The 19,341-nt window shown below is 36.0% G+C and overlaps 5 protein-coding genes across 7 annotated transcripts in view; 3 read left to right on the top strand and 2 right to left on the bottom strand.

Moving 5' to 3' along the window:
• The window catches only part of LOC148957468 (uncharacterized), a 35,195-nt gene extending 23,903 nt beyond the window's left edge, over positions 1-11,292 (bottom strand). Inside the window, exon 1 of the mRNA XM_089115311.1 lies at positions 11,200-11,292. Within this exon, the coding sequence (XP_088971437.1) occupies positions 11,200-11,258 (59 nt within the window). The 5' untranslated portion in view covers positions 11,259-11,292. The remainder of the gene's footprint in view (positions 1-11,199) is intronic.
• LOC135689702 (bridging integrator 3) lies at positions 110-1,746 on the bottom strand. Its single transcript, XM_065207018.2, has one exon. The coding sequence runs from the start codon at positions 1,673-1,675 to the stop codon at positions 908-910; it is 768 nt and encodes a 255-aa protein (XP_065063090.1). The 5' UTR covers positions 1,676-1,746; the 3' UTR covers positions 110-907.
• LOC148957469 (dnaJ homolog subfamily C member 27-like) lies at positions 1,838-10,486 on the top strand. Its single transcript, XM_089115304.1, has 7 exons — positions 1,838-1,984; positions 4,690-4,759; positions 6,303-6,385; positions 7,047-7,116; positions 7,854-8,141; positions 8,761-8,924; positions 9,675-10,486. The coding sequence occupies exons 2-7, from the start codon at positions 4,697-4,699 to the stop codon at positions 9,811-9,813; spliced, it is 807 nt and encodes a 268-aa protein (XP_088971430.1). The 5' UTR covers positions 1,838-1,984; positions 4,690-4,696; the 3' UTR covers positions 9,814-10,486.
• LOC148957467 (uncharacterized) lies at positions 10,688-16,492 on the top strand. Its single transcript, XM_089115298.1, has 2 exons — positions 10,688-11,749; positions 12,582-16,492. Exon 2 carries the CDS (start codon positions 13,833-13,835, stop codon positions 14,997-14,999), a length of 1,167 nt encoding a protein of 388 aa, XP_088971424.1. The 5' UTR covers positions 10,688-11,749; positions 12,582-13,832; the 3' UTR covers positions 15,000-16,492.
• Positions 16,493-17,479: 987 nt separating this feature from the next.
• The window catches only part of LOC148957463 (divergent protein kinase domain 1B-like), a 70,007-nt gene continuing 68,145 nt past the window's right edge, over positions 17,480-19,341 (top strand). For all 3 annotated transcript variants that reach the window (XM_089115301.1, XM_089115300.1, XM_089115299.1), the window contains exon 1: positions 17,480-17,652. In XM_089115301.1, the coding sequence (XP_088971427.1) occupies positions 17,614-17,652 (39 nt within the window). In that variant the 5' untranslated portion in view covers positions 17,480-17,613. The remainder of the gene's footprint in view (positions 17,653-19,341) is intronic.

Genomic DNA, 19,341 nt, shown 5'->3' with positions numbered 1-19,341 from the left:
AGCTTCACCCAAACTATAGCAACCCCCACAAGCAATAATGGGAGCAAAAAGCCCCCAGGTTTTGTAATAGTGATGACAGATAGGAAATCTGAAACATTGACAACACTAATTTCGGAAAATATCTAATATGATTTGTACATATATTACAATAATATGAACTGATTCATTAGTGGAAAAGCTAATCTTACACTTTAATACCTTCTAATTTTACACTTTTAACCTTCTAATTTTTACTTTACTACAAGAAAACTTGAAAAACATATAAAATATTACTTCAATCTTAATATGCTCATTATTAATAACTCCAAACAATGAAGGGGGGGAGCTATTAAAGGGATGTTTCAGTTATTTTGCTATTCTAAATAAATTTTCCATATTTTTATGATTAAAAGAGCAACAAATGTGTTGATAAAATATTTATCATCTTATGTTTCAAAGTTCAAGTAAAATATCTGTTTATTGTAAAAAGAATGCAAATGTACACCATTGTTAAGTAAGAATGGTTACTTTGCTTTTCAATGATTCTACGGAAAAAGTTTTGTTTGCTCTTAAGAGCATTTTATCAGGCAATGTTTCTTAGGGGAAGCCTATCCCTATAATTGCTTTACAGCAACTAACATCTAGCCAAAAATTTTCTTTTTTGAGCTATGAATGTTACTTCAACAGAAGACTTGGAGTTGTTGATTTAAAGTTGAATAGCCCAAAACAATTTTTGCAATAATTATTGGCTCAAATAGTTTGCTTGGAAAATTTGTCAAAATAATAAGAAATTTTGGCCTCCCATTCCCTGAAAGTTAAGACTTGAAAAGGTATTTCCTCATTAAAGATTCTTTTTTATATAAATGAGTGTAACAAATTCTACCAAATATTTTTTAACTCTGCAATGAAATAAATTGAGTGTTTATATTTAAGTAGCTTTGACTATGGAAATAGTTTTTATTTCTTCAAGCATCTTGTCAACTTGTGAATTAAACTCTTCTACAGTCATGTCATTTGGAACTTTGAAATCCTTTGCAAGCTCATCATACAACAATTTTCCTTTTTCGTTATGGTTAAGTTCACCTTGCAAAAATGCTTTAAAGCATGGGTCAAAATAGTTTACAGCTTCAGAATAGAATCTTGGAAGATCTTCATGAAGTTGCTTTGTTCGCCTCTCAAAGTCGGTTTTTGTTCTTTCAAGGTACTTTTCGTTTGCTTCATACTTTCCAGATTGCGAAGTACTTGGATCTTTTGCAAGCTTGTCCCTCTTTGCTAAGTATTTCACGTAATCTTGTTGACTTTGATCTTTTCGTTTAACTGCCGAGTGTATACAAGCGAATTTCTCATTTAGGCCTTTTAATGGCTTAACAAATGTTGACCTAGTGATTACATCACGCTGTTGTTGGGAGTTTTCAGTTTCGTTGCAGATGTTCTTCAGTTTTTCTGCATGGCTTTCAAGTTCATCTGCGTCCTTTATCAACTTAGAGCTATTATATAGGTCAGTGACCATTTTTTGTTCCAACTTTGCCAAGCTTGAGCTAGAATCCATGAACTTTTTGGTGTCCTTGTGCATTCTTTTCAGGGTCTGTTCCATCTGCACAATATCTTGTAATCTTTCCTCAAATTCATTGTCTTCAGAAGGCTTTGAAATCGACTTCCTAGGTGCTATTAATTTATTGAAGGGATTCCACGACATTTTCAATCTTGGAAGGAAATAAACACTTGAGGTCAGTTATCAAATTGCGCAGTAGAAGACGCCATTTGAGTGGCCTCATTCTCAATTTCTGAATTCTCTGTTTCAAACATCGAGATCAGTGGTTTAAAAATATCAAAGTGCAAAGATCAAGAAAATGGCGGACATTGTTGGAAGTTGCTATGGTGTTTGGATTTCTGAGATTTAAATTCGATATCAGGGTCGTTGGCTGTATTTGTAAAAGGATGGTTGATCAGAAAAGTGTCTTCCTTTATTTCTTGGCTATGTCTCGATGATTGGGCCTTTACTGTGGTAAGATTATAGATTTATAAGTTTGAGATTTATTCAGATTGAGATTCGAAGAATTATTATTATTCTTCTATCCCCAAATCAGCCAAATTTCTGTTACATTAGCAAAACATACAAGTGATAAGGCTGCAGTATAAATAATGTGTGTTTTATTTGTGTAACTAGTCATGTTCCTGTCTACAGAGTCTGGCAGCTGCGAGCTGCTACACACCAAGATTTTAAATTGCCAAAGCTTTACATAACATTGCCTTAGAAAATTTCTGTTTGTGCACCTTATGATAGGTAAAAGGAGGTTTACATGTGGAAAATGTGCATGAAGTGTGTGTTCCTGCTGGAAACTGCCATACTCTGCATGGATCATGAGCCAGACTGCTAGACTGAAGTTTGGTATGTGCGCACAGAATGCATTCCCCGCGCGATAATTGTTGCCCTTCTTTCCGCCCGCACATCATTAAGAATCTGCCTTAGATTCTGTGCAAAATATTTGTTTATCTGGTCATTTTTCCCTCGAATATTCCACCATTCAAACTTCTGACTTCTGATAACAAGAAAAAACAACGAATACAAGGTCTCTTCGAAGGTTGTTGCTTCAAATTCCGCACACAATTTCACGGATAGTGGTTGTTATCCCCAAATTTCAAAATTATTTTTCTGGCATTCCCTGCGCAGAAAAAATACTTTACAGTCTGGCCAGACTGGAATCTAATCAAGGACCACATTGAAATGGAAAGAATTTATGGTTGTGGCTATGGATAGCTGCGACCAGCAGGACACTATTAGCTGGGAACTACAATTTCTGTATTGTTACCTAATATTTTTGATGTTTAATCGTTTGTGCGTATTTTATAGTTATTTTATGATAAATTCTATGTAGAGTGGAATTTTAAAATATATACTGAACTGAACTGAGCGGAACTGAGCACAAAGGCATTCAAACTATAAGAAACAATGCTCATTTATACTTGACTAAATTATAATTTGCATGATTGCTTGATTTTGCTGGTCACATGTGAATGCAAGATATATGACATAGCTGCAAACAAATATGCAGGTTTTCCAACCTGGACCAAAAAACTGTTGGTTTGTGCAGTCTAGAGGGGTTCTATTGTCTTCTATTCTCTTCTACATTAGAATTGATTGTATATTTTGTCTTTGATCCTACAGAACCTTCAAGCCTAGCCAATCTTGTCATATCTTGCAAGCCATTATTTTTTATTGATCCATGTATCAGTATTAATTTCAACAGCTGTTATTATAATGGTGCAACCAATGTCAATTGCATTAATCATCCAGATATTCAGTTAGGAAAAGTATCATCCTTGGCTCTAGCTATGCACACCTACTTACCTTAGGAGTTATTACGTTACATGCTCTTGAATTGCATTTTTTCAGCAAGCAAGACTTTCACAAAGATTTTGACACAGGAACATATAATCTTTTATTACTGCACTTTGCAAAAATGTGTTTGTCTTAGTGCGACAGTACGTAAAGAAGCAGCACAAGTACTACACAATTACTATGGATATCAGCTAGCTAGCTAAGGAACAAGCTATCAGTAAAATAATTGTTTGTTCTACAATGGCCAATGAGGGCATGGTGCTGTTGTCAAATCAGGCTTTTGTCTGATGTTTGATCGATAAAAAAGCATGAATTTTAACCAGTTTTGTTTTACAACAAGACCAGCTTGAACTGAAAATACCTAATTACAACATATTCTTATAGATTTAATAGTTTAAGGAAGGATGCAAAAAACAAAAGCCAAAGGTTTTTCTTGAGTGTTTTTAGGGAGGTTGACAGATTGGTTTTCTCTACTTGGCTCATTCAAGTTTCTGTTCTGTTGTTATAAGTAGTGAAATTTTGACATTTGTTTCTATAGATCATAGGTTATCTGGAGCCGAATTGTCTAGGGATTCATATTAACAAGCAGTCTTTTTTCTTGCAAGGTCCTTAACTTATGTCCAGCCAAGACTCTGCAATATATTTGCTTTTATTCTGCTATACTAGTTGACTTTCTGCAGGATTGTTTTTTAGCATTTATGGATAATTACACATTTAGTGAACCAAAGAAACCTTGGTTAGATTTACAATCACTGAAAACTTAAATTGAAAACAGATAGAGACAGATCTACTCCCGCCCTCTATTTAAATTGTTTTGCTATGAAAATAGATGAATTTGAAAAATCATATATTGAAAACTAAGCAGAATGTGAAGGATAAAGTGTAAATTATGCCTTGAAACATAAGCACCTAAAAATGTTTTTTAAAGATGCAAACAGAAGATGAAAATGTTTTTAAAATTGCTTGATATTAGTCGAATTCTAAACATCAATCATTTCAATGGCTTCTAATTACAGCATTGTTTGGCAGATGTAGGGATAATTTTTTTGAAAATTTTTTAATATATGGTATAGCTAACTCCAAAACCAATGGGAAATTTTAAATGGCCATTGAAATGCCTCAGGACATAGTGCCTTTAAAATAGAAATACCTGTGGAAAGGAAGTAGTTACACATTACCCACTCCCAATCCCCCTGACGATCGTGCTGTAATTAGGTATAAAGAATGTTTTGAATTATTCCCAATTCTTAGTAAGAAGATTAAGTATGAAGTATTAAGTATGATTGTAAATTGCAATTTGAAAATTTAATGATGTAAATGATGTAAAACTTTGGTTAATTTCTGATTATTTTATTTTGTGGTATTTTTAGAAGCAAAATGAAGGACAAAAAGACATACAGAATGAAAATAATTAGCATGGGAAATGCAGAAACAGGCAAGGTATGCATATGCAAATCCATAGACACTTTAAAACACTACATATATTTTTGAAGCATTTGCTTGCTTACAGTCCTGTTTTTTGGTCTTCAGCTTGTGGATAGGGTTTTCTTTTGCTAAAAGATACACCACCACTTTGGCTGAAGAAGCCAAGTCACTACTGTCAGTACTCTAAAGAGGGCTATGTTTATGGTAATTTGAGTTTAGTTAAAAATCCGTTTTAGATCCCTGATTTTTAAAGGGATATAATTATGTAATCAGAAAATCCAGCACATTCGGTATTACCCAACTGCCAAATAGTCTGTGCATATGACCATCTCAATATTGTAAGAACTCACTGTGTACTAGACTTTATCCAGTATCCTTTTATTTAAAGTATGGAAAGTGACCAGTAAGTAATGGCATGTATGACAACATTCAAGGAAAATCAATTTTTTTAGCAATGCAGTAAATAAGGTATAGTTCAAAGTATTAGCAAGGACCTTGAGAATGTCAACATTTCTAATCAAACACTTTCATCAACAAAACAGGGGATTCAAAAAACAAACAGGGGGTCTTAACTATCCTGAAAGAAATAATGAAGGCCTTATAAAATATCCTGAAAAATTGTTGGGATAATTTATTAACAAATTCAGAGTACTGTTGATACAACTCACCCCAAGTAGTTGTTTTCTTTTCAGGGATGGGTTTTCTGCTGTGTGTTGGGGTTCGACACCCCTAATAAGTTTGTCTCCTTTCGTATATAAATTTTGCTTTGATTTGGTAAAAAGCATTTTTTGGTTTTTTTAAAAATTTTTCTTAATTTATCTTCTTATCGTCTTTATCTCAAACCTAAAAACAGGCGTTTCCATTGTTTTCCAGTTATATGAAATGTTTGGCCACAAGGTCCAATTGTTAAGTTTATCTGAGACCCTCCCCAACCTTTCTGCTTCAGTCTGTACCTGGTCCTATTGCCTTGGGTTGATTGAGATGAAGATAATTTGGAAGTCTCCATTTTTACTCCTCTGTGGGACTTTTAACTTATCAAAATAATTTTGGCCTGGCTATGTCCAGTTTTATAGGTCAAAAACCAGTTTTAATACTGCACAATCATTACTGAGAGGGTCATTCAAGTCACTATCAACCTTTCATAATACTGTATACCTGTAAGGCAGAAAATATCTTTATCTGCTCAAAATTTCGATTTAACTTATCTTGAACACAATCTGCATTGACTATGGAATTAGGAAAATCCCATTTTCCAAAGAACTGCTTTAGGTTAAAAACTTAAATCTATTCAGTTTGACCAATTAAATTATATTGGTTTATTTGATTTATTATCCATCACATGCATATCCATTTAAATAAATGTATTAAATTTATTTGTTGAATTCTGTATTATTTATTAAACAATTGTCCCTTTTAAGTAATTAGTAACAAAGTTCTTGGAATCTAGCTGAATGAACAGAGCAACTTTCATTTTCATTACTCGATAAGGAAAATTTATTTGTATATGAAACAATAAAATATATAGGTCATTGATTAAAATTTTACTGTTATTTTTCAGAGTTGCATTATAAAGAGATACTGCGAGAAGAGATTTGTGTCAAAATATATGTCGACAATTGGTATAGATTATGGTGTAACCAAGTAAGTTATTCACATAACTCTTACTTAAGACATAACATACTAAGCGAAACGTAAGGGGAATATCTCTTTGTCACTTTTGCTGATATCAGGCCTTTTCATGAAGATTTTTTCCAAGAACAACGATCTGTCGCGTGGGTGAATTTACTAGATTGATCACCCGTCACACCGTCCAACAATGTTTGTTTAAGGAGGTCCTCCAGGCCTTACGGGGTATTAAGGTTTCATCTGCCCACGACCGAAGATGACTTAACCTTTGGGGTGTCTAATTGCGTGTTTACCTCCGGTTTTTCAAACAAACTATTCGATGTAGCTATTTGAAATAATGATGGCCTGTAATTGCGTAATTGCTTTTCCGGTTTCTTGCGGGCGTAACACGTTTTGCTAGGGTCGTAAATAATTCGGAGAGAGTGTCGCCTATTCGAAATGAAAAGACCTATTTGATATTCATTTTAGATACAAGTTAGTTTAGTTAGAGATATTTCATATTCGGACTAGTTTCAGAAAAATGCAACTTCTAGAACTGAAAAGCAAATGTTTCTGCTTGTCTTCTTTTTGAAGCATATACTGTTAAAAAGGTGCCTTCCACGTTCTTACCAGTATTCCTTACGGAAAATTGTCAACTATGATTTTTTACCTCTATCTTTTCATTACTTCGTTTTAGGGTGTCTGTTGGAGAAAAAACCTTGAAAGTGAACATTTTTGATATGGCTGGGCATCCTTATTTTTATGAGGTTTGCAATGATTGTATTTTATTTGGAGGAACTCTACCACCTTGATTCCAAACAAATAAACTCTTAAAAAGTTTCTCTACCAACTACATGTTATTTTTGGTTTAGTAGTAATGGTTTAAACAGGTGTTAGGATGACTCATTAGTTTGGGTCGTGGACTACGGATCCAAAGGTTCTAGGGCTTGAGTAACTGACAAGACTTTCACTTATATTGTCTGTCTATCTTTCTTTCTTTTTTTCTCTCTTATTTTCTCTCTCAACCCTCTTCTAAATTTCTTCTCTCCTTCTATCTTTCTCTCTTTCTTTCTTTCATCTCGTCCCCCGTGACTAAGGAACACAACTAAGCATTGATATGTGTCTTCTCTGTTTCTTTCTTTCATCTCGTTCTCCCTGACTTAGGAATTCCACTAAGCATTGCTTTGTGTCAGCTTGTTTTGCAACTGATTCTCTACTACCACATGCTTGTCAGTGACTCCTCAGTAAAAGAAAAAGATAAAAGTTTGTTTAAATTGAAGTTATAGGTTGCCATTATAGTTACATGGTTGTGAATGTGTGTTTACAACAAGCTCATCTTTAAATTGGACTTCTTTATGGTATGTTTTTGATAGCCTTGCTTTTTGTCAGTAGCTTGCTTTTGAAAAAAGAAATGACTTCTCCTCTGCTATGTCCCATGTATCTATACTAATTCAGCCATGGTCTGCTCATATAGTTAAGATGTATCGTCTTCTTATTTGCCTAGGTTCGTAACGAGTTTTACAAAGACACCCAAGGTGCCCTTCTTGTTTATGATGTCACTGACCGTGAATCCTTTGAAATGCTAAGTAGCTGGCTCGATGAGCTGAAAAAAGATGCTGGAAGCCCAGCTGAGGTTGATAAAATTGTGATAGCAGTATGTGCAAACAAAACAGATAGGCAGACGAACAGAACAGTAAACGAGAGTGAAGGGAGGCTGTGGGCTGAAAGCAAGGGGCTCCTATACTTCGAAACCTCAGCCCAGAATGGTGACGGTGTTCAAGAAATGTTTCAGGTAGGTTCCCCTTTTTATTTCGAAGAATATGTGCAAGCTATTGCATCTTTATTCAGAAAAAGTGGCGTAATCGACAGTTTACTACATTTACATATTTTATTTTAACGGCTAGTGATTGGCAAAAATATTTGCTAGCTGATTAGCTGAGTATTGAATAAAAAATTCTTTAGTAAACTATTCGAACAGGGCATGCCAAGATGCCAAAAGAGGGTTTGTTGTTTGAAGAAATGAAGAATTTCTTTCATCCCCCTCTTTCCCATCCAAGTATTGGTAGAATCAACAGATATCAAATGAGAACCCTCAAGTGACGTATAACGACAGGGTCAACCAGTAAAAAACCTTAATGCTTTCATTGACACTTAAACTCTATAACGTTTCCTGAAGAACTAAACATAAAGGAAATCATACTGAGATTTTTGGTAACAGTGTCTCATTGTATAGGGGTTTATGAAACATTAGATGCTTTTTAGCTTGGAGTCGCATTTAAGGTTGTGTAACTTCTTTTGACTAGCTTTAGTTTTGTTTAGCGCATTTAGGGGCATCGTAAATGAAGCTATTTTTAAGGTTAATTTTTGCTTTCCATTGAGCAAAAGAATGGCAATTTTATTGTTGTTTTTAGTCGTTGTTTGAAACGATGGCGGTGACTGTGGAAAGCGGAGTAAAGCCAAAAATAAGAAGCGGCAGTGCTCTGGGATATACCAAAGAACAAGCTGATGCCATTTCCCAGTTGAAACAGGGCAAAGACAACTACGAACGACTCGGCCTTCGATTTGGAGCTTCAAGGTTATTCAAGCTTTGGTTATTGCATCCAAATTGTTGAATTTGCAGCTGTTTAACGTAAACTTAACGATCAAATGATCAATAGGTACCAGTTACGTACCTATTCCCGTACCGATGATCAATTAATGATCAATTAGGTTTTGATGATCTTGTAACATATAAAGGTTTGGTTGGAAGGTAACGTTTTATAATCTAGAGTGCTTCAAAGTAATTGCTCTTTTTCAAGAAACTGATTTAAAGAAACTTTCTTGAAAGAACGTTGAAAAATCTCATGTTATTGCGTAAAGAAAAGAGACTAGCAATTATTTATGCCTGATTTCCTTCATTTTATATTCAAATTCAAATTTCTAACATTTAATTGTTTTTGTTAGCAATGTTTTGCTTTCATTCTCCTACTTCTGTTGCCCTCCCCAGTTTGCCAAACTCCATTTGCTCTACATCTGTTTGTCTTAAAAACCCTATTCCCTCACTCTTCCTACTTGCTCTCCCCCTGCTTGATCATGCCTCATACTGCCCCACTTGTCATGCCTCGTACTGCCAGCTCTCCAACATTGAATCTTGACAACTTGAAATTACCTCTTCAGTCTCCATCCTTGGCATATCGTGGTTTTTAAAGAAGCTATTGAAACAGCTAACTTCTGTTTTCCAGTACTTTTCCTTTGGCTGCATGTTATTCTATAATCTTGACGTTATTGGTTCCTCCTGTTGTTGTCACAAGGAGCCTTATGATAAAAATTGATATCCCCTTTTCAGCGATGAAGTAAACAAGGCATACAAGAAGCTCGCTGTTCTTTTGCATCCTGATAAAAGTGTCGCTCCTGGCACGGAAGAAGCTTTCAAAATACTTGTCAGCGCAAGGTCTTCATTGCTTTCAAATCAAAAAGGAGAGTGAATATGCCAGACATTTGCTTACCAGGTAGCAATTCACACTTATTCTAGTTGCAAAGATATTTATCATTGGCTTTGTCCCTCGTTGTATATCTTGTTTAATGAAAGTGAGGTGTGACATTACTCTTCCCTTACCTTGTCATGTCATGTCATATGTCATGTCATGTCATGTCATGTCATGTCATGTCATGTCATGTCATGTCATGTCATGTCATGTCATGTCATGTCATGTCATGTCATGTCATGTCATGTCATGCATTTTAGGAAGCTACGTTTAACAATTTTTGTCAAGTTTTAGCATTTTTTTATGCCTTTTTCTTTATCGACCCAATGACATGGTAGAAGATTGTAGCTTAGCAGTCTTCACTGAACTGACCTATTATTCAAAGGGCCTTGTACCGCTAAATGCGAAATTGATTGTCCACAACACACACTCGATGGAATAGGAATTTTTAAGTGTTTGTTGCCTGAAAAGTTTATATGTGCAGTTGCATTTAGGATTTTAAGTGAGCAATTCAGAAACCAGTTTTGTACTTGTCAGTTTCTTATAGTTGTAAAGTTTGATCTCCAAGATAATACTATATATTATGATTGTGTGTAATATTTGAATGATTTTAAACATATTGAAATGTAATATATTCATGTTATATTGTATATGAGTAGTTAGACAAGAAGAGCAAAAACTGTCTGTCTATTTCAAATGCTAGTGTACATTGCACACTTGATATAAATCTGCAATTTCCATATTTTGCCTCGACTGCTTTTGTCCGTTGCTTTTGGAAGTTGCATGCAGAAAGGTAGTGAAGAAGATTGATGAAAAGCCGAGCAGCGGAAAAGCATCAAGAGACACAATTGTACAGGTCCTTTAGGTCTCCTTATTCAAGTTTTATATAATCTCACAAAACCAAAATTACGGTGTACAAACTAGGCCTAACTTTCAAAATGTTTAGCTGGCTTAAAGAAAATAAACAGATCATCTTCGTTATCATCATAAGCATCATCTGTTTTTTATTTTAATTTTCTTTAAAGTTTCTCAAAGAAAATCGTACATCGCTAGATATTCTTGCAGTTCCTTTCAAACCTAGATTGGCCGTTAATATTGAAATCTTTTGCCCTTTCGCAATCCTGCTTAGTCTTCTCCAATCACACGGGTCCATAACCCTGAAATTTGATATTCCTAACATTTATAATGACGTCAGCCACACATCTCAAAGTCATAAAAGTGCCGTTTCGGCCGTATTCTTTGTTTACCGAAACTAGTGATTGTCAGTTTCATGTGGATGACCTGTTATTTAGCAAGAGAGTGACGCAGATGGTAAAATGATAAATTTTTAAAATTGTGCTTCTTAATATTGCTAATCACCTAAAAATCCAGCGTAATGCTGTTTACCTGCGATTGCTCTGTTTTGTATCCCTTTTCACCTGTTTTCTTTGAACTAAACGGGCCATAAACTTTACACGTGCAATATGATATGTAACTTTCCCATGCTTCGCGAGTCTTTTAATATGAAATACAGTCCCATTTGATTCGTAAATGGAGATCAGAATAAATCCCATCCACATTTAAATTATTAAATTTATGGCCTCGGAAAAGCTCGTAAAGATTAGCTATCAATTCTATTTTAAAATGGCTAATCGTCTGTCCGGCTATTGCTTTATGAAAATATTGCATTGGTATTTCTAGAAATACAGTTTAAGTAAACTTTTGCTTTAATGCTACAGAGGTCTGCATTAAAACTTTTATAAAATATATTTTTCATTAACGGCTTTGACTTTAGCGACGGTTATCGAACCACCTGGACAGACAAAGTGCGTTGTGTACTACCTCCGTGTTTGTTGTTCAGTTTTCCCAGATTAAGTGCGTAAGATCTCGCTCCGGAGAAGCAATTCAACACTCTCTTTGTATTTCGCATGACCCAGCACTGATCTTTCGTGTGCAGGTAAGATTTTGTGATAAATAAAAGTGTAAATTGATTTTTGTGCACTATTTTGCTTCATATCTTTACAACTGGGTGGTTGGCAAGGTAACTTGAAATCGAGGACGGCTTATAGCTGATTCTGTAGACGGTAGCAGGTCCTGTGCAACACAACTCATTACATAATTTTACTATAGTTTTGGAAATTAAAAGAATATCCCGTTTTTTTTCGTCTATTGCTCCAGACGAACCCACTTTTTTTCACCTATTGCTCCAGGCAAAACATTTTTGTCTAATCACCTGAGAGCTTGCAAATATTATCATTTGTTTCCAAACCCGTTAAAAAGTAATTATCACTAAGATCTTCCTTACAAAATATGTGATATGATCCTTAAAATATATTTTTGCCTGATGAATAAGACTGCGTTCAAAAACAGTTCACAGAAATTCCAACTGAAACATGACTTCCATGATCTATGTCATATTATTTTTTAGCAGTCATTGAATCCTTAGATAAGATCCTGATTTCAAAGCATGATCTTCAGTAGTATTTTCCTATTGTGGAATATTTTTATAAAAAAATGGGCTTAGAGAACCATTTTCAGGGGCAACGTAACTCTGCTGTGTATTTTTTCAAAAATTATAATCAGACTTTTGTAAACTGGAGCACTGGTATAAGTTGAAAGACTGCCAATTTTGAATTTTCGAGTTTCTGCTAAGCCAAGCGCAGCACTGGCTAATTGCATAGGTTTTTTTTCGCGAGCTGCTATGGTTATAGAATTATTCAGACTGTTGTGCGGTGAGAGCGAATGATCTGTCGCTAAATTGTTTTTGTTTTCTTTTGAATTATCAACAGGTTGCATCTTGTCCTTACAACAACGAGTTCTGTACGGTTAATAAATCTTTGCGCTGGGAGCACTCACAAAAAGGCTTGCAATGAAGTTGGAAAAAACAAAGAAGCCGAGACATGTTGGATTTTACAGCGGACATTAAAGCCTAGTAAAAGCTTGCTTCATCTGCGCAGACCTCTTTCTACTTATTAGCTGTTTGTTTATACTGATGATAGACTTGGTCTTCGTACATCATCACCGATCGACCAGCTAGATCCAGACGAGTAATCAATGGTATCGATGCCAACGATTATTTGGCAATTTTAGCAGAATAATCCACGTTTTTATTCTCAAAGTACATTCAACACCTGTAGAAAGTGCTTAATCTCGTTTCCTCAAAACTGCATTTACTGTCCATAAAACTCTTTGATGAGTATGGATATTGATAATGATAAATGTCTTTGTAATGAAGATTTTGTCATCGTGGATTACAATATGCAATCAAAGTGACTATGATCATTCTTAAGACACCTTTGTGTATGGACCTGCAACGTGTTGAGATATTAGGTGTCAAAACTACCCGCAATAACTTATATTTTGATTTCATCTTCTCGAGCATAGCCGTATTTTGGACAACGTATGGTTAACAGACATGTTTCTTTGGAGTAAAGGCTGTTCTGCATTCTACTAAATGAACGGTTGAAAATTGCAAGCATGGATTTGATTTCAGCAAACCTCTTCACTTCTGCGTCAAACAGAAAGTGAAGATTGATTGGTGCTTATTCTAACTGGACTGTTGTCCGGCCATGCAAATGGTGCTTTTAGCACGTGCAGACCTCTGAACGTCTATTGGATAATAAATTGGTTATAAAGATAATGAAGGCATCGTAAATAAAGATTTTACAGTTCCTCTAACGAAAGTCTTGCCTGGAGCAAAACCCTCATTTGCTTCATTTGGTTCACGGTCCTTCTGAAGACGTATTACATCGTTTCACACATATAACATCGACTACTGTTTCAACCTTTTCTCTGCTGTTGATGCAAACAGTCAAATTCTCTGGCTATTTCATGGGTGTTCTGGTTATTCTTTTTAATAGATAGGCCAGGCAAGGAAGCTCTGTGCATAGCATGGTGATGAATCACGATTTTGGTGCTTCTTGAAAACTGCAGTTTGCATGCTCATTAAACAAGCTGGTTTATGACGCAAGAAATCGAATAAACTAAATTGATTATTTAGATCTTCAAAGTTTTTGCCAGAGAGGTACTGCAATATCACAATGGCAAGCGAAATGGGGAGACTTTTGGATAGGCCACGAGCATTTGAAGAAGCAAAGGTGCGGTATATTTTGGCTCTTGAGGCTCAGAAGAAAGCTCAAGTGCTTTTTATATCAAATGCTCAAAGGAAATTGGTTACTAATTTTCAAGAGAAGTTGAAATCAAGTATAGTAGTTGCTCAGAGGCATGCAAAATGGAAAAATGAATCCAAAACTGCCGAGAAAGTGTTTAAAGAGCGACGCGCTGTCAGTGCCATCACTTTCAAAAGAAGTGAGCATAATGCAGGAGAGGCCACTGTCTGCGAAGCTGGTAAAGCCAAATCGAAGAGAAGGCCTAAGACAACGGGGGCAATTAGCCAATGGCAGCGTAGATCACTGGGAAGAAATACGGCCGTGGGTACTGCGAATCGAATTGATAGAACAGTAGGTGATGCGCGCGAAACCAGGTTGAAAATGCTCGCCACGGAGGAGACCGTGCCGGCTCTTAGTCAGGGCAATGAAACATTGGAACAGAAAACCAAATGTTGTCACAGACCAAAGATAGACGGGTTTTATGCAATGGATGATGGAACCTCAAAAGAATTGATTGACAATTTCAGTTCCAGTAAAATTTCTTGTGAGGCAACTCCGAAGCTAGCGAATTCTGAGAAGCTGAGGCAACAAAATTCTGGTACGTCTTCAACTAAATCCTCATCTAGAAATGAGGCAAGGTCGTTGAAGAGAGGAGGCCAATCCGAAGATAATTCCGATAGACGTTTTCAAGAGAAGCCTAGAGGCAACAAAAATGCAAATAGAAAAATCTCATACGAAATGAAAAATTGGATATGCGGCATTCAACAAGATGTGCAAAAAATTAAGAATGCTGACGAGAACGTTTGTTATCGTGCTCCTCTCAAAAGGAATTCGAGTGAAGACAGCGTAGAGAGTTCCCAGTCTGTGGAAATAGTTGATTCAGCTCTGGAGAAATTTGATAGTTTGATAGAGGCAATGAAGAGTAGCTGCAATGTCTTTACCGCGCATAAGAGCCCGGAAGAAGATAAATGGGCCATTTTGGATGCCTCATCGCTGTACTCGAAGTCTGCACTTAATGATTCAAGATTGGACTATGAGCAGAAGTGGCATCAAAGGGATCCCAGAAACAGGAAGTTGAAACCTGGAGCTCTTCTTTAGAATGCTAAAGCATTCTGAAAAATATGACTATTGTTGCCAAATCTTGGAACACCTTTAAGGATATAATGATGTTTGACTCATGCATGCTTTTGTGTTCTTTTTGCAATTGACACATATTTCATTTTGTCAAAAAACAGCCGGATTTGAGGCTCTCTCAAGTCTGCATTTTTGGGTCAAAAATGAGCTTTCCAACTTAAAAACATGCTCTTAAAATCTATCTTTAGGCACTTAAAGCGATATTATACGTTTTTCCTTGTCTGATGCTATCTCTCATTGTCGCAAGTACAGCAATTGCCGTCATAGTAATTGCTACATTTTGTTTGATTCGTATGTAGAGTATATAGATTTCTAGAACAATTTCTAACGAAAGGATTCAATGAAGGTGGTCTATATTAAATAACAACTTTTTAAGAGAAACAAAGAGAAGATCATTGCTCAAGTTGACAACTCTGATTTGCAAAGCCCTTATCATGTTACAAGTTATAGAAGTTAGATTAATGTTGATGCTCCCAAAGATAAAATTGACAAAAATTTATTAATCCATTGTTGTGTATTAATGGTGTGTTGTTTTAAAAGCAAAACAGTGTCTTGAATAGGACCTCAACGCCTTAAATTCTTGTCAAAATGGGTGTTGATCTTTCATTTTTAATGAATCTAAGATTCAGGTATTCATCTAATAGAAATTGAGGAATATTGCCGAGCTTATAAAGTGCTAGAAAAAAACAAATCAAGGGATCTTTCCTTCGTCATTATCTGATTCTTAATTGCAAGACGTGTCTTTGCGGAGAATGACTCGTTGATCGAGCGAACACGCTGCAGTCCTTGATAATTGTGTCTTGAAACTCCATGAGAGCACTGTTTCTTTGTATAGAGCAGTTCCCAGTGATATCACAAGACTTTTTTAAACTAACTGCCCTTGTACTGTCACTGTTAATAAGGGTCATCTGCTTACTCTGATTGTACAATTAAATTTCCATACAACGGATATTTTTGTAGGGAGATGTCTGGCACAGAAATTTCGATCTACTGATTCAAAATGCTACCTTTGGGGCGATCGTTTACCATTCAGTCTCATCGGCTCAGTACATCTTAGTTGTCTACTCACTTTTTCAAGCTTTATTAGCATTTAGAGGTAAGGAAGAACAAAGGAAAACCAAGGACATGAGATTTTGCACCAATGTGTAGATTTTGGGTGGTGCAGCCATAACCAAGATGGTTTTAGGGCCTTTTTTAACTAAGGGGAAAACACCCCTCCAGCATAGTTGACCTTTCTTTGTATGAGAGAAGATGCTCCTTATTTTCATGAGATCAACGGCTTGTCCCCCAGATGAAGTCTCTTAGAATAGGTTTTGAGAATTAAAACAGAATTAGTTCAGTTACCATCCTTTGTTTTTAGAATGCTTTTTACGTTGGCTTTGAAAAAAGTAGCGATAAAGTTATCTCCATGACGAATGTAAAAATCAATCGGAACCGTCGATCGTAACCAATGATCTTAACCTCTTAACCTTTTTGTAATTATAGTTTATTTATAATTTATTATAATTACTGTAAATATTCATGATGATGAACAAGAATCGGTTCAAATGACTGTATGCCTAGGTGTGTAAATTAACAGCTGCTAAGATTGGAAAGAGCATATGAAATTAGGCTTCGCTCCAGTTAATTTTCAAGAGCTCTTGGCCTCTTGAAATATGCCAAATCATTTTTGCCGCTATGGTGTTTTGCGAACACTCTCCCTACACAGGCATTGTTGAGCCACACTTTCAGTATGGCTGCTCACTCTGGGGCTGTTGTGGTCTACTGAATTTAATCAGTTACAAAAACTTCAGGACTGAGCTGCTGGGATTATAACTGACAGCAACTTTGATGCCCCGAACAGACCACTTATAAATGAATTAGTAAATCTAAAGCCATGATCGACAAGTCTCAATATATTCTTGTTGCACAGTACTTGCGTAACAAGTTCATCAAAAGCTCACACTGATGCTCTCAGAAGTATCCGCAATACAGAGACAGATTTTTGGTTTCCCGTTATGAAGTCAGCAAATTGCCAAAATTGCTTTTCATTCAAAGCAGCAAAACTTTGGAATAGCCTCTCAGATTGGTCAAAACAGGCAACCACTCTAAATGCCTTCAAAGCTTCTATTTAAAAGAGGTACCATGTCTTGTGTGAATGAAGAAAAGGTCATTGTAGCAGGCTGCTCGACGGGCTCCAAGGAGTTCTTGCGGCGAAAAGTCGATAAAAATGTAGCATTGCGGTGTTTCTTTTTTGCTACCATATCTTTAGCTTCAAGCTTTGTAAATTTTAGACCTCATTTGTAATTAGGTTTTTAAATGTAATTCTTTGATGATGTATACATTATTTTGTTATTAATTTAGGCTGGTTATTGTTCTTTAATGAATTGTGGGTTTTGTGGAGCGCCCCTTCCGAAACATCTGCTGAGGGGCAATGAACTCAAATCAAATGAAATGAAATATTACCTAACTCAAAACGAGGCTTGTTGCTGGACCTCTGACCTTCCGACTTTGTAGAGGGAAACTAAAACTACCGCGAAATGGAAGGGAATGTTGCTGTTAGGCCTTGGCTGGTTTCCATGAGAAAGCAGTTTTTAAAATGAACGCAGATATATCAGACATCATTTCACAGATAAAGGTATGTTTGCTATGTTTCTCTTACTTTCAATTTCTGTGAAAATCTTAACTTTCATCATCAGCAGTCAGCACGTGACCTAGAAGTACCTAGTAAAAAAGTTTTTACCCACTGTTTAACGAGAAAATATTTGTTATTCTTAGAATATATTTATTTTGTTTTATTTTGCTGATTTTACATAAGCCGTAGAAATTAAGTGAATGATTTCTCAGAATACAAATTTCTGTAAATAAAATTGCCGAAATTTCATCATCGTCTATCATGTAATTCTAAGAACATGGTTAAAAATTCTAAAAATTTTCAGAACACAGCGGTGTGTCATAAAACCTTGATTAGCAGCATAGATGCTGATTCTTCTTCGTTTACCACAAATAGCAATGATAAAATGCTTGTGCTGCATGGGGTGTTAGCGTAGCAAGGGGGAGGAGGCATTTGGAAACTGCCGAACCCAATCAAAACATACAAATTAATGGCCATAGCTGGAAAGTTTGGGATGGTTGGCTACAGTGGCCGAATCTTTTGGTGGCCGAATTTTTTGGGGGCCTCGTGGCCTTGAAAATTCACTGTTCTCTTTGGAAAATCTGGACTTCAATGTGATAAGTGACAAACATGAAATGTGCCAAAAGGCCATCCAAGATGTTACCTTGCCAGACAATAATGTGACTGAACCTCACCCACCCTCAGGGATGGATTATAGCGGCTAGGATTAAAGGGTGCCAGATAATGATTCAATTTTGTTGCCGCACCCTTCAGGTGACTGTAAATTGATGGAAAAGTCCATTTTAAAAATGAAGTTTTTAGCTTCAAGATAAAGAAGATAAGAAAATAAATCAAGTAATTTTTCCATCATTTTTTACTACTGACTACAAAAAGTGCTTTTCATCAAATCGAAGCAAAATTTACTGAAGGATAAAATATTAGGGGTCTCATGCCCTTCACACCCGTCCCCCCAATCCACCCCTGTCCCCAAAGGAAAACCTGAATATCCGTTACTGGTTGGCACAATCATCTCCTTGAATTCCAGGTTATCTTGTGTGATGACCTTAAAGTGAAAGAACTCAACTTTTTCAAGGTGGTCAAGATATTGCTTGCGGTCAAGATTATGACTTGAGAGTTATTTATTTATGGGTGAAAATAAGACAAGAATCTCAGGACCAAGACCCTAGCAAATTTCTTTTGACCATGTCCTCTAAATATGAAAACAAGGGGAAATGTTTTTTTTTACTTTTTTAAAGAAACTTCTGCATAGGATACTAAACTGTCCATGAGCATCTGATGAGCTTTCCTGTCTCACAGATTTTATTTTTGAGATGTGTCCAGGGGTAAGCTTGTATCCAGCGTGGATGTGTAGGTGTGACATGCCCCCAATATTTCACCGTTTTGTTGGTAAACCTTCAGTTGGTCCATAATATCATCTGGTTTGTCTTTGAAATTATCTACTTGAGGCAAAATAGCACCTAAATTTCTCTCCATCTGTCTTTCGCTCAACCCCAGTTGCCACACCAAACCCATAAACATGGGAATTTGAAGCATTGGAGTGTGACAGGTAAAAAGAGGCACCATGCTGCAGAAATAACAACATTTTGCAAACTTTACTTCTTATAAAAGGTCTTTATCCCAAAGTTGGGGACACAGGACCCTGATGCACATCGGGCTCAGATTAACCTTTCAATAGATCCAAAAGCTCTTCAA

Source organism: Rhopilema esculentum, unplaced genomic scaffold (assembly GCF_057945365.1).
Source record: "Rhopilema esculentum isolate cy_ngs unplaced genomic scaffold, ASM5794536v1 HiC_scaffold_24, whole genome shotgun sequence".
Lineage (NCBI taxonomy): Eukaryota > Metazoa > Cnidaria > Scyphozoa > Rhizostomeae > Rhizostomatidae > Rhopilema > Rhopilema esculentum.
This window is presented reverse-complemented; position numbering and strand designations above follow the sequence as displayed.